Source organism: Sus scrofa, chromosome 1 (assembly GCF_000003025.6).
Source record: "Sus scrofa isolate TJ Tabasco breed Duroc chromosome 1, Sscrofa11.1, whole genome shotgun sequence".
Taxonomy (NCBI): domain Eukaryota; kingdom Metazoa; phylum Chordata; class Mammalia; order Artiodactyla; family Suidae; genus Sus; species Sus scrofa.
In genome coordinates, this window is record NC_010443.5 from 76,996,910 (window position 1) to 77,010,738 (window position 13,829).

The 13,829-nt window shown below is 44.5% G+C and overlaps 1 protein-coding gene across 2 annotated transcripts in view; it reads left to right on the top strand.

Moving 5' to 3' along the window:
- Positions 1,450 to 13,829, top strand: part of SLC16A10 (solute carrier family 16 member 10) — a 141,176-nt gene continuing 128,796 nt past the window's right edge. The window contains exons 1-2 of one of the 2 annotated variants that reach the window (XM_021091215.1): positions 1,482 to 1,806; positions 1,921 to 1,999. In XM_021091215.1, coding sequence (XP_020946874.1) covers positions 1,663 to 1,806; positions 1,921 to 1,999 — 223 coding nt within the window. In that variant the 5' untranslated portion in view covers positions 1,482 to 1,662. Of the gene's footprint in view, positions 2,000 to 13,829 lie in introns of both variants that reach the window. The other variant, XM_021091212.1, reaches the window with a different exon arrangement.

A 13,829-nucleotide genomic window follows, 5' to 3' on the forward strand; every position in this document is an offset into this window, starting at 1 on the left:
AAAAAAAAAAGACTGGGAGGAAACATGGTAGATGTGTGGCTTTGTGAGCAATCAGGAAGATTTTTTTTTTTTTTTTTTTTTTTTTTTTTTTTTGTCTTTTTGCCTTTTCTAGGGTCACTCCTGGGGCCTATGGAAGTTTCCAGGCTAGGGGTCTAATCGGAGCTGGAGCTGCTGGCCTACACCAGAACCACAGTGACGCGGGATCCGAGCTGAATCTGCGACCTACACCACAGCTCACGGCAACGCCGGATCCTTAACCAGCTGAGCAAGGCCAGGGATCGAACCCATGTCCTCATGGATGCTAGTCAGGTTCGTTAACCACTGAGCCATGACGAGAACTCCGTATAAGACTGTTCTTTAGTTTACCATTCTAACCCCATCCCTTAGATATATTATTCTTGAGCTTTGCTCCCTGTTCCTCAAGCAAACTGCTTTCCCTTAGCTTGTGCTATTCTCGCTACCTAGAATGCTCTTCCCCTATCTTTGTCCACTGAAGTTCCCTGTATGATTCAGCACTCAGCTCAAAAGCTATTTGCTGCAGAAGCTCTTCTTTACTGTTTTGAAGGAATACATGTTCCTTTCTCAGAACTTCTTCCTACCAGTGTTTTGAATGGGCAGAGACAAATATGATCACTCACACTCATTTGTGTACTCCGTCATAAAGTATGGTAACTAGCATATTTTGACTTTGAAGTGAAGAATCCGAGTAACTGAGAAAGAATTGTACTCAACACCGCATAACTAGTTACTCTTCTTTCTTTTACATATGTTTTTGCTCCATGCTTCAGGGAGACAGAGGAGTTGAATACAGGTGTTAGCTTTTGTTTAAAGTGCAAACAATTGTGCTGCAGTTTAATGTTTTCTAGCTGTCTGTCAAAAACGTGTGTTATTTGAAGAACTTGGTATTTGTTACTGGAAGACCAGTCTGTCTTTCAAAATGAGCCCGTTCAACATGCCAAATATTCACGGCAAATCATATACGAATCCAGGAGAAATTAGATAAGGCCTCCGATCTTTCCGACTTCTTTTTAAGTAAGCAGGTGGCATGACGTATCTTATATATTATGATTAGTAATAAGAGGTTAATGCCAAGAAACAAAACAAAAAGAAAACAAAGAGACGATGTTTGGTCGTGAGGCTGTCAGTGAGCTGAGGCTAAAGAAGTTCGGTAGTGTGGTCCCCATGACCCACCCAACCTGCACCTAGGAGGAGACGCGCCCCTTCCGTTAACACTTTGTGGCGGCGTGACCTAGACATCTGTGACCCCCTCTAGGAGGAGGACCTCTCGCAGGCGCGCGCGCAGATTCAGCCACCCGCAGGCACCTGGTCCGCGCGCGGTGGGCGGGGGGTGGGCCCCCTGCGCTCTCAGGAAGCCCAATCATCTGGAGATTCCGGGGCAGGTCCCGCCGCCGGCCACGCCCCCAGGCGGCGGGGCGGGGGGCGTCTTTAAGAGCCGGCGGCCGGGCTGCCTGTTCAGTCCGGGTGCGGGGCGGTAGCCTGGGAGGCCTGAGTTTAATCCCTGCGCCGCCCGCCCACCGGGGGCTCCACTGCCCTTGCCTCGGCCTCACTAGCCCGCCAGCCCAAGTCGGCGGCTCCTCCGCGAGTTCGCCGGGAACTCGTGCCCCTCGCTTTCCCCGGCGCCCAAGGGGGCCGCTTCGGGCCATGGTGCGCTCCCAGGAGGAGCCCGCCGCTGCGCGGGGAACGAGCGAGGCGCAGCCGGCCGGCCCCGCGCCCCTGGGGGCCGCTCCGTTGCCTGGCTCGGGACCCTTGGACGGCCCGGAGGCAGTGGCGGCGGAGAAGGTGGAGGTAGAGCTGGTGGGGCCGGCGGGCGCCGAGCCCCCTGAACCCCCTGAGGGCGGCTGGGGCTGGGTGGTGATGCTGGCAGCCATGTGGTGCAACGGGTCGGTGTTCGGTTTCCAGAACGCCTGCGGGGTGCTCTTCGTGTCTATGCTGAAGACCTTCGGGTCCAAGGACGATGACAAGATGGTCTTCAAGACAGGTGAGGCACAGCGCCGGCCGCAGCCAGCCCCGGGGTGGGGGCGAGCGCGGGGACCCCTGCGCATCCCGCGTATTCCGCGTGCTGAGTGAGCGTCAGCACCGCCGTGTGCGCCTCGGTGGGTCCCTGGGTGCTGAGGGTGTGGGAGGTGGGTCTGTCTAATAGCAAAAGCAGCCTGCAGCTCCAGGGGCCTCAGTGCGCCGGTCTTTGTATTGAATCCAGATGGAGGGAAAATATTTGGAAACAAGTCGCAAAACTTACTTGCCTAGATCTTCCTGCTTTCCTCGCTGCAGAATAGGGGTTAAGAGTCTGCGGTAGACTTTAATTTTTGAAAACAAAGGTACACTTCCAAACCCTATTACACCGCTCCGTCATTTTCACGGTCTCCTTCGTGACCGTGACAGTTGGGTTTTTGTTCATTTGACCCCGGCACTACGGAGGGCTGTGAGTGTTGGGGGGAGGCAGGGTTGGCGAGATGAATTAGGTATTCCAAGGTCACTGGAATTCCGAAGGGAGCCCAGAAGGAACCACGGTTTCTTGGTGGCTTTTTTTGGAGGGAGGTAGAGGTTGGGGGAAGGGGGGGTGTCACTTTGCTAAATATAGAAACCATGGGAGGCAGCCAGATCCGGGACTGGGAAGAGGAAGGTGAAGGGTTGTCATATACCAAGCTAGATGAAAAAGGTACAGACTCAACATTTTTTTCCTTGTAGGGGGTTACTATTTGACCTACCAAGTCCAAGACCTTCTGTGTAACTCATTCATTATTTCACTTCACCCTGCAAGGCAGGCGTTGTCAACCCCATTTAGGTGAGAAAAGCAAAGCTTAGTGTAATATAGTGTCTTAGTGAGGCCAGAATGGAGATAAAACACACATCTTGAGACTTAAAAGGGCTACATGATTTCCATTACTATATCAGGCTTCCCTCCCTGCCATTTGTGGATCTTTATATGGTTAATAGTCTTTTTTTTTAAATTTTCAATTATTTTTAGAGTAAATTTTCCTTAAGTCTTTGGTGTGCATAGAAAAATTGATGCAAGACTGTTAGATTCTAAGGGAGAGGTATATTGGGAGTTTTAAAGCCTTATATATTGAGTAATATACTGTATGTATCATTATGCAGCTTGTTTTCTTCTACAAGTGTTTTTCTTCTACATGGTGTTTGTGATCTATCCCTGTAATATCTCAGTTTGAGCTGGTAGCTTAAATTTACATTTTAACTTGTAGTTTTCCATTGCATGGATATATTATAATTTATGCATTCTTCCTTTAATAAGCATTCCAAATTTTGCTATAGCTAATGCTGCCATGCATATTCTTGTACATTGTCTCCTTGGCATGTGAATCAGGTACGATATTTAATCTGGAATTTTTGTTCTCCCCCCCTTTTTTTTTTTTTTTTTCCTTTAGGGCTGCACCTATGGCATATGGAAGTTCCCAGGCTAGGAATTGAATCGGAGCTTCACCTGCTGGCCTTCGCCACAACCACAGCAATGTGGGATCCGAGCCGGGTCTGCAACCTACAGCACAGCTCATGGCAACACCGGATCGTTCACTCACTGATCGAGGGCAGGGATCGAACCCGCATCCTCAGGGATACTAATCGGGTTCGTAACCTGATAAGCCATGACAGGAACTCCAAGAATTTCTGTTCCTTAAATAGCTTTGAAGCTGTCGTGTTATGCAGGTCACAGGGCTAGGTACAGAAGTACTCAAAATGTAGTATCATGTACTTGCCTAGGTAACAACCGTTGTAAAGTTTAGCTGGATAGATTTGCATATGCAGTAGTAAACAAAAATAATTTTGTGTCTTTATGAGTAGTATCTGGGAGGGAAAAGCTCAAGGAGGCAGAATTCACAGAGTCAACATTTTAAGACTAGTTCCTTCAGCATTTAGCATACTCTTGCCTTGGAATACAGACTTTTAATGCAGTCAAAACACCAAGACAAAACAATCTTTTTTGTTTGTTTGTTTTTCGCTTTTTAGGGCCGAACTCGCGGCACGTGGAGGTTCCCAGGCTAGGGGTCCAGTTGCAGCTACAGCTGCTGGCCTACACCACAGCCACAGCAGATCTGAGCCACGTCTTCGACCTACACCACAACTCATGGCAACGTTAAATCCTTAACCCACTGAGCGAGGCCAGGGGTCAAACCTGAAACCTCATGGTTCCTAGTCAGATTCCATTCTGCTGCACCACGACCGGAATTCCAACAATCTTTTGTTTACCACTGGTTTTTCAAACTCTTGTGAGTAGTTTCATTGGTGACTGTGGAGTTCTTTTTTTTTTTCCTCCTTTCTAACTTTTTGAGAGAGAGTGAGCACCTGCTGGAGAGAGATCGTATCTTTGCCAGGCATCAGAGTGTCTCAGTCTCGAAGCCTCTGCCTCTCTCCCATCCCCTAGGTTTGCACTACTACAGTATCCCAAATCTGGGTAGCTGTAGGGGAGGAAGCCACGGGGCCCTCCTCTCTTGAACTTTTTGAAACTTCATATTTTCAGTTTTGATAAATGTCTTTCTCTGTTTACTCAAATCCTTGACAGCTTTCAGTCATGTTTGTGTATGTGTGGCTGTGTGTCACGTAAACAGGCATACAGGTGTGCCGGTCAGATACTCAAGATCTTTGTGCTCGTCTGCACGACTGCCACGTATGGTTATGCCCTTGCACAGAGCTGCACAGCTCGGGTCAGCAGTAGCTGAAAACCAGCCTCTGCTCTGGGTGCTCTTTAATTTCTGCACACCTGGAGTGGCCCTGAAATGCAGCAGCTAGATGGGACAACAGGCCTTGGCTTGTACATGGTCAATATGTGAAACATGTACAACATAAACGTTGTAAGGTCTGAGGAAGAAAACAGATTTAACCCCACCTGTGAAAAAAATGCTAACACAATAAAGCTAGTTAATGCTGAGATTTCTCCCTCTCCTTTCTGCCTCTTTCCCTCCCTCCATCTCTTTCTCTCTTCGTGCCATGCACACCCACACTCCCTCCACACTCCACCCCCCCATGTTTCATATAAAGTCCATCATCTACAACAGGTACTGAAGCATTTGAGAATACCGGCTTTAAAGTTTGACTTCAGACTTTTTTATTTTGTTGTTCTCATGCTGAGTCATCTGTGATTAGATGTATGCAAACTTCTAGTACAATGCAAAAAGTATCTGGAATTTTTTTTTTGGTCTTTTTTTTTTTTTTTACGGCTGCACCCACAGCATATGGGGGTTCCCAGGCTAGGGGTTGAATCTGAGCTGTAGCTCCTGGCCTACGCCACAGCCACGCCAGTTCTGAGCCGCATCTGTGACTTACACCACAACTCATGGCAACACGAGATCCTTAACCCACTGAACAAGGCCGGGAATCAAACCTGTGTCCCCATGAATATTAGTCAGATTCATTTCCACTGAGCCACAATGGGAACTCCTCTATCTGGAATTTTTAAAACTTTTATTTTTCAAAGTCGAGGTTCATTTTTCTGTTACCTTGTTTGTGACTGATAATCCTGGCATTAGAAGGCTGTTAATTGTCTCCATTTGTTTGTAGCCAAGATACACAGGGAGGTGGGGATGGAACGGGAACCTAGGTTTCCAAATGATGGTTCACATTTCTTGGGAACTTCCTATGTGCCAGGCCCAGTGCTAAGCACTTTACATGCATTCCTTTTTTTTTTTTTTTTTCTTTTTTAAATGGCTGAACCCACGGCATATGAAAATTCCTAGGCTAGAGGCTGAATCCGAGCTACAGCTGGAAACTGTGTTGCAGCTGCAGCAATGCCGAATCCTTTAACCCACTGCACCATTGAACTGATGCCACCGCAGAGACAACACCAACTCCTTAACCTGCTGTGCCACACCGGGAACACTGCATTCCTATTTTAAATCTTAATTGCAACTCCATGAGATAGGCTTTATTTAATCTTTCTTTTCAGATGTGGAAATTCAGGCTTACAGAGATTAAGTAAGCAGTGGAGCCAGGGCCCAACCTCAGGTTTATCTGACTCCAGAAGCTAGGTCTTTAATGTTTGATTCTCTGGCATTGGCTAGATAACATTCTGCGAATCAAACGTTCTTTTATTAATTCAGGTGTTAGAAATTAAGTATTATACCAGGAATTCGGGGGTTAGAAAAGAGGTCTGAAGGATTACAGTCCCTGTTTCTTGGTCTTATTTTGCCGTCAGTACACAGTGGCCAATTATTAATGTTTCATTGACATAGATTTTTGATGTATAGGGAGATGTTTGTGGAGAAACAAGATAATTTCATATGGCATTCAAGCAAAAGTCTGGTGAAGAACCAGGCTCCTTAAGACTGATCCACAGCAGGAAAATATTTCCAGGCAAAATTGAAGAGGAGCCTTCTCAGGCTTATTTCTCTTCAGGGCTCTCTTACCTCTTCCTATGTAACTGGTGATCCACCCACAGTTTCTCAGGAAAGGGCCTGAAGGAAATCATTCACACGAAGCTATGTGTGAGTTTACACATCTTAATGTTACTCCCCATTCATTCTGCAAATATTTACCTCTGACACCCTCTGTGCTGGGCACCGGAGGTGGAAACTGAGAGAGACAAGGTCTTTTGGTCTGCTGTGGGGTACAAGTAAACAGACAGAGTACTTCCCTTTGAAATATACCGGGACTCAGTCTTTATTCTTAAAGGCTGAAATTCTAAGGAAATTCTGGAGAATGGTGGAGGCTGGGAAAGGCATTTGATGGCCTCTTTCTGTGTGGCCACGGATCTCCCTTTGTGAAATTAAGACTTTGGAAAGGGGAAGCAAGCTGAATTTAGGCATTAGAACCAATGAAAAATGTTGCGTGCATTACCTCCCATTAGGTTATCCTGGCTGCTGGTGACAGGGCACTCAGAGATAAGCTTTGCACGTGCTGCTGTGTTAGTAAGGTTGGTCACGGGGAACAAGCTGAGCTTGAGCTGTCTCTTTTCAGTTACCTTTTTATCTTTTCATAGGTGCCTTCTGCTTGCCTGGGTAGAGGGAAGTCAGATACTTTGGAGAAAATTCAACAGATACTACCGTTAACTGGAAATTGTTTTCCCTTAGAAATGGCAACTTTAACTTTGCTGGATATAGGAAAACCTATTTTTAGTTTCTTCATGGAACTGATAAAGAGTCTAAGGTTCTTTTTAGCTTCCTGATGCCATGCCATGAACATTCTCTCGGATGGTACTAGGATATTAATCTAGTTTACTTACCTGCTTTCTGCCTAGAAAAAGAAAAACAGATGTTTTAATGGTATATTGACATTTTAAAAATATTCATTTAAAACAGGTGTGTTTTCGGAATCAATATTTATGGTCATGGTTTTCTTTTGAAGAAATTATGTCTTTGTGGTCCAGAGGCTTGGTCAAGAAGACCCCTACTTCTTCCAGTAATTCCCAAAATTTGCTCTTTAACAGAATTTCTTGAAAGTAGAGGCCTGTGGTTAAATAAATTTGGGATCCACTGCATATTATCTTCCTCTTTTGGATATTTCAAGTACAAATCAAGGTATTAAAAATTCAGTAGTTTCAAAGGAAAGTGGGCTATCAAAAAGGTCCCCAAAGGGACGCTCTTTGGTTACAATCTCTAGTGCAGCTCTGCCTTCTCTGTATGGAGGTGGATTGCTGGTTAGATAATTATAATCACCAAGTGGCATTTAGGGATGTATGCATCTTTCAACACCTCTCAATATAGTTTTATCAGCCCCTCTAAAACTTTGTCAGTTAGTTCCTCCTGAAGTTTTTTTTTTTTTTTTAAGTTTTTGTATTTGCATAATGTCATTATGCTTTTATTTACATATGGCTGTTGTATGCTCCCCCTGAACTTATAGGATGTTTTGCCTCTTTTCAGAACTGAATTGCTATGTCTGGCTTTTAAGCTAAGGGCTTTCTTTTTGGTGGGGAAAGCTGCCTGCATAACTAACCATTTCTATATCATAGGGAAGGTTTTAGTAATGGTGCTTTGCTTAGATCATTATAGGGAGTTCCCATTGTGGTGCAGTGGAAACGAACCTGACTAGGATCCATGAGGATGCGGGTTCGATCCCTGGCCTTGCTCAGTGGCTTAAGGATCCAGCATTGCAGTGAGCTGTGTTGTAGGTCTTAGACTTGGCTTGGCTTCCATGTTGCTGTGGCTGTGGTGTAGGCTGGCAGCTGCAGCTCCAATTTGACCCCTAGCCTGGAAACTTCCATATGCTGTGGGTGGGGCCCTAAAAAGTTAAAAAAAAATTAAAAAGATGGTTACAGTGAATGAATTATCTGATTCTTGGTCCTCCACTATACATCTTTCGCCATAAGAAATACATGACTTTTTTTTTCACATTTTAATTTTTTTAATTACTCGATGAATTTATTACATTTATAGTTGTACAATGATCATGACAATCCAATTTTATAGGAAGAAATACATGACTTTTTTTTTTTTTTGTCTTTTTACCATTTTTAGGGCTACACCCGTGGCATATGGAGGTTCCCAGGCTAGAGGTCTAATCGGAGCTGTAGCTGCTGGCCCACACCAGAGCCACGGCAACTTGGGATCTGAGCTGCATCTGTGACCTACATGACAGCTCACGGCAACACAGGATCCTTAACCCACTGAGCAAGGGCAGGGATCGAACCTGCAACCTCATGGTTCCTGGTCTGACTCTTTAACCACTGAGCCACGATGGGAACGCCCCAAGAAATACATGACTCTTAATTTGCACTCAAAAAGAGGTTGAGAAGCTAAGAGAACTCACTTATGGCTGCTGTTAGAATGTTGAATTTCCTTCACTATCTTCCATCTTAAACCATCCAACTTTATACTCCATGTGAATTCACCTAAACTGTTGGTTAAAATAAAGTGTTAGGAGTTCTCATCATGGCTGAGCAGTAACAAACCCGACGAGGATCCATGAAGATACAGGTCTGATCCCTGGCTTCGCTCAGTGGGTTAAGGATCCTGCATTGCCATGAGCTGTGGTGTGGGTCACAGACATGGCTACAGCTCCAATTCAACCCCTAGCCTGGAAACTTACATACGCCACAGGTGCGGCCCTGAAAAGCAAAAAAAAAAAAAGTCGTTAGACCACAAAAATAGTTCCAGGATTTTGGAATAATAAAGAAATGAGGAGTTCCTGTTGTGGCTCAGCAGTTAGGGAACCTGACTAGCATCCATGAGGACTTGGGTTTGATCCCTGGCCTTGATCTGTGGGTTAAGGATCTGGTGTTGCTATGAGCTGTGGTGTAGGTCACAGACGCAGCTTGGATCCTGAGTTGCTGTGGCTGTGGTGTAGGCTGGTGGTTGCAGCTCCGATTGGACCCCTAACCTGGCAACCTCCATTTGCCACAGGTATGGCCCTAAAAAGACCAAAAAAAAAAAAAAAAAAAGAAAGAATTAGTGAAGTGTGAGCACTTCCTACTTCATTTCCAGAATGTTTCTGAATTCAGAGCATTGTAAATGTGTATACTGAATTTTGATTGAATACAGTGATGTGAGTATTCCGGTGGTGTTTTCTCGTGGGATTTTTATCAATAAAATTAACTGCTAACAGAACCAAATCAGTCAAAAATAAGTCTGTATTTCAGGAGTGGTTTTGAAGTATCTTTTGCAATAAACTGTACTCTGTGCTCTAGATTTGCGGATCATTGTATATGGGTCCTCGTTGAACCCCTTTAATTCCTCGAGGCTTCATCCCGGGCCATGTACTTGTTTTGCTTTTTCCTGACTTCTCTGTGTGTCTCATAGGCCTCGTGGCTCCAGCCACTATCTTAGGGTTATTATTCACAAATTTCTTTTTTGTGTTCACGACCTATATTAAGAGTTCCCTTTGCATGCACAGGTATATCATACTCCACTAAAATGACTTCATTTCTGGAGTTCTCTTGTGGTGCGGTGATTGAAGGATCCGGTCTGGTCACTGCAGTGGCTCAGGTCACTGCTCTGGCTCTGGTTTGATCCCTGGTACGGTAACTTCCACATGCCACAGCCAAAAAATAAATAAACGTAAAATAAAATGAACTCACTTCTTATCCATCTCATCTAGTGTTCACCTGCCATCAAAAACAGACATGCCTTTCTTCTGAATTCTTTTAGTGCGTAACGTCTCAGGTTGCTCACATCAGAAACTGCGAATCCATCTTGATTTATTTCTCCCCTTTTCTTTCCTGTTTTATTAAATCAGACCAAGTCCTTTTGTGTTTACCTCCTTAATGCCTCATAAATCAGTCCCCTTCTCTTCCTCTGCTGTGCCTAAATTCATGCTTCATTACCTTTGGCCTCAGTGATTGTCATAACCCATTAACCGGTCTACCTGTCCTCAGTTATACACCTGAGTGATTTTTCTAAAACACTGGACCGTATCATTTTTTGTTGCAAAGCCATCAGTGATACCCTTTAGTTCTAGGAAAACCAAAAGCTTTTGAGCCCTGACCCTTGCCTGACACTCTAGCCTTGCGTCTCACTTTTCTCTCCTTCTTGCTCTTTATTCTCTAGCCTAGCCAAAGGTCTTGGCTTTCCTGAATCTGTCCTGATGTCTTTTGCCTCTTTCTCTCTTTCTTTCTCTCTCTCTGTCCTCTCCCTTCCTTGCTTTTTTTTTTTTTTTTTTTTTTTTTTTTGTCGTTTTGCCATTTCTTGGGCCGCTCCCGAGGCATATGGAGGTTCCCAGGCTAGGGGTCTAATCGGAGCTGTAGCCGCCAGCCTACGCCAGAGCCACAGCAACTCGGGATCCGAGCCGCACCTGCGACCTACACCACAGCTCACGGCAATGCCGGATCATTAACCCACTGAGCAAGGGCAGGGATTGAATCCGCAACCTCATGGTTCCTAGTCGGATTCGTTAACCACTGCGCCACGACGGGAACTCCCCTTCCTTGCTTTTCTTTCTTTCTCTTCCTTCATCCTTTCTTGGTGTGATTGTGACATGAGAAAATTCTGGGGCCAGGTATGCCACACCAGTGACAAGGTTGCATCCTTAACCGGCCAAGCCAGCAGCGAACTCCTTGCCTCTGTGTCTGTTTTTTTTTTTTTTTTTTTTTTTTTTTTTTTTTTTTTTTTTTTGGTCTATTTGTCTTTTCTAGGGCTGCTCCCTTAGCACATGGAGGTTCCCAGGCTAGGGGTCAAATTGGAGCTGTAGCCACTGGCCTATGCCAGAGACACAGCAACTCACACAGCAACTCAGGATCCGAGCCGCATCTGCAACTTACACCACAGCTCACCGCACCACCGGATCCTTAACCCACGACGGGAACTCCGCCTCTGTGTCTTTAGTTGTGCCACTCCTTTCTTCATTGTGGTTTTTGGTCCTTGGAACCCTTGATGAAAGGGTTAGCCATTTTATTCCTTTTAACACAACTGTGGGATAAATAATGCTTTTATACAACTGTTACATTTTTTGATGCACATGGAATGTTTTGGGGGTAGCATGATTCAAATGAGTTACGAATTAAGCTTAGAATGGAAGACAGAGAACCTAATTTCAGCCCACCCTAATCCAGCATTCTGTGAAAGGCACTTTTAAGATAACCTGTATTTAAGTGATAATTTGCATAGTCAGTTTATCATAAAGAAAGAGGGGGTTAAGGATCTGGAGTTGCTGTGATCTGTGGTGTAGGTCTCAGACACGGCTTGGATGGTGGCTCAGATCAGCTTTGCTGTGGCTGTGGTGTTAGGCCAGCAGCTGCAGCTCCGATTTGACCCCTAGCCTGGGAGTTTCCATATGCCGTGGGTGCAGCCCTAAAAAGAAAAAAAAAAAAAGGAGAAAAAAAATGAGAGAAAGAGTTTTCATATACATTACTCAGTTTTATTTTTTAGAGTAGTATAATTATCTCCATTTATATAGATAATGAAGTTGTAACTTGCACAGTTAAGGGCTGGGCCACATGATATCAGTGTTTTGATCCCTTAAGTTGAATTTAAGAGCATCTTTTTAGCTGGGCTACTAAAGTTGGGTTGAGATGTAGAATCCTACCTTCGTCCCCCTTGAAATTATTTTCGGCACATTCACCTACATGTTCTCTAGAACCTTAACAGTGTCTCCTACCCAAGTTATCAGAAATCCTGTAAAGTCGTTGTTGGAATCGAATTCCATGTAGTAAAGTTAGCACAACCCAACTAGAGATCTGATCTCATAGTGAAGTGTAACAAATAAGCCTTAAGAAAAACAAACCAAACCCCAAACAGTCTGTTCGCCACGGCTCTGAGCACCAGTGTAGCCTGGTGCCACCTACACAGAAACTGTGTGTGTTTTTATTGGTAGGATTCAGAAGGAGCAACTCCAGGACTCCAGCCTTCTACCCTCAGGGGCTGCGCAGAAGCAGGACTGGAGTGATAGGGGAAAGTGGGGCTCTTAGTCATCCCTGTATGTTCGTGATCAGACCTTCTTAGCTAAGTTATCTTCATTAACAGCAAGAGAACTCCCAACCTTGCCTGGAGGAACTAGAGCTCGGAGACTGAGGCAGTGACTTGTCTTATTCCCAAGTTGGAAGTCTCTTCATTTCACTTTTTCTTTTTTTTGCATTTTAACATTTATATTTTTCATTTTTATTTTGAAAAAAATATATTTACTATAGTTGATTTACCATGTTCTATCAATTTCTGCCATACAGCAAAGTTGTACATATATCTCCATTCTTTTTCTCACATTATCCTCCATCATATTCCATCACAAGTGATTAGATATACTTCCCTGTGCTGTACAGCAGGATATATTGCTTATCCACTCCAAATGTATTAGTTTCATTTCGCTAATTTTTAATTATGGGGATATGCATGAAATGACTTGAAATGTATGTGGACCCAAGCCGTGTTTCTAACCCTCTTTATTCCCTCTCAATGGACATAAAACTCTCATAGCCCTTGAAAATTTAATGTACATCTCCAAGGGTAGTTTAACTTTTGAGTGAGAGTCCCTAATACTCCAAAGATAAAGCCATGCTTCAGTATTTACCCACCAGCTAAGATTTTGCCACTTTACTTTTAGTGATATTATGGAAATAATTAAGCTCTTTTTTAAAAAATTTTAAATACAAAATTGTAGGAGTTCCCTGGTGGCCCAGCAGTTAAGGATTTCGCATCACTGCTATGGCTCAGGTTCAATCCCGGGAAATTTTACATGGTGTGGGTGAATGCAGCCAAACCTGCCTCTCCCCAAGCAGTCCTCACAAACTACAAAATTAAAATACTGAATGCACTTTTTTTTTGGTGTTTTAACTTTTCAGGGCCGCATCCATAGCATATGGAGGTTCCCAGGCTAGGGGTCCAATCAGATCTGTAGCTGCCAGCCTACACCACAGCCACAGCCAGATATGAGCTGTGTTTGGGACCTATACCACAGCTCATGGCAACGCCAGATCCTTAACCCACTGAGTGAGGCCAGGGATTGAACCTGAAACCTCATGATTCCTAGTCAGATTCATCTCTGCTGCATCACGATGGGAACTCCTGAATATACTTTTAAAAATTAAATGTGCCTCTCTAGAACTTCTGATATGATCCTCTTAGGGGAAACCGTGCTGCCTTCCTTCTCCCTCTCACTTGAGAATCATTGCCTGGCATTTTAAATTCAATTCAAGGTATTCTTTTCTGGAGTTCCCATTGTGGCTCAGTGGTTAATGAGAGGAACCATGAGGTTGCAGGCTCGATCCTTGGCCTCGCTCAGTGGGTTAAGGATCCGACGTTGCCTTGAGCTGTGGTGTAGGTCCCAGACACTGCTTAGATCACGAGTTGCTGTGGCTGTGGCATAGGCCAGCGGCTACAGTTCTGAGTAGACCCCTAGCCTGGGAATCTCCATATGCGGTGGCGTATGGAGATTCCCAGGACCTAGAAAAGACAAAAAAAAAAAAAAAAAAAAAAAAAAAGTATGCTTTTCTACCATTA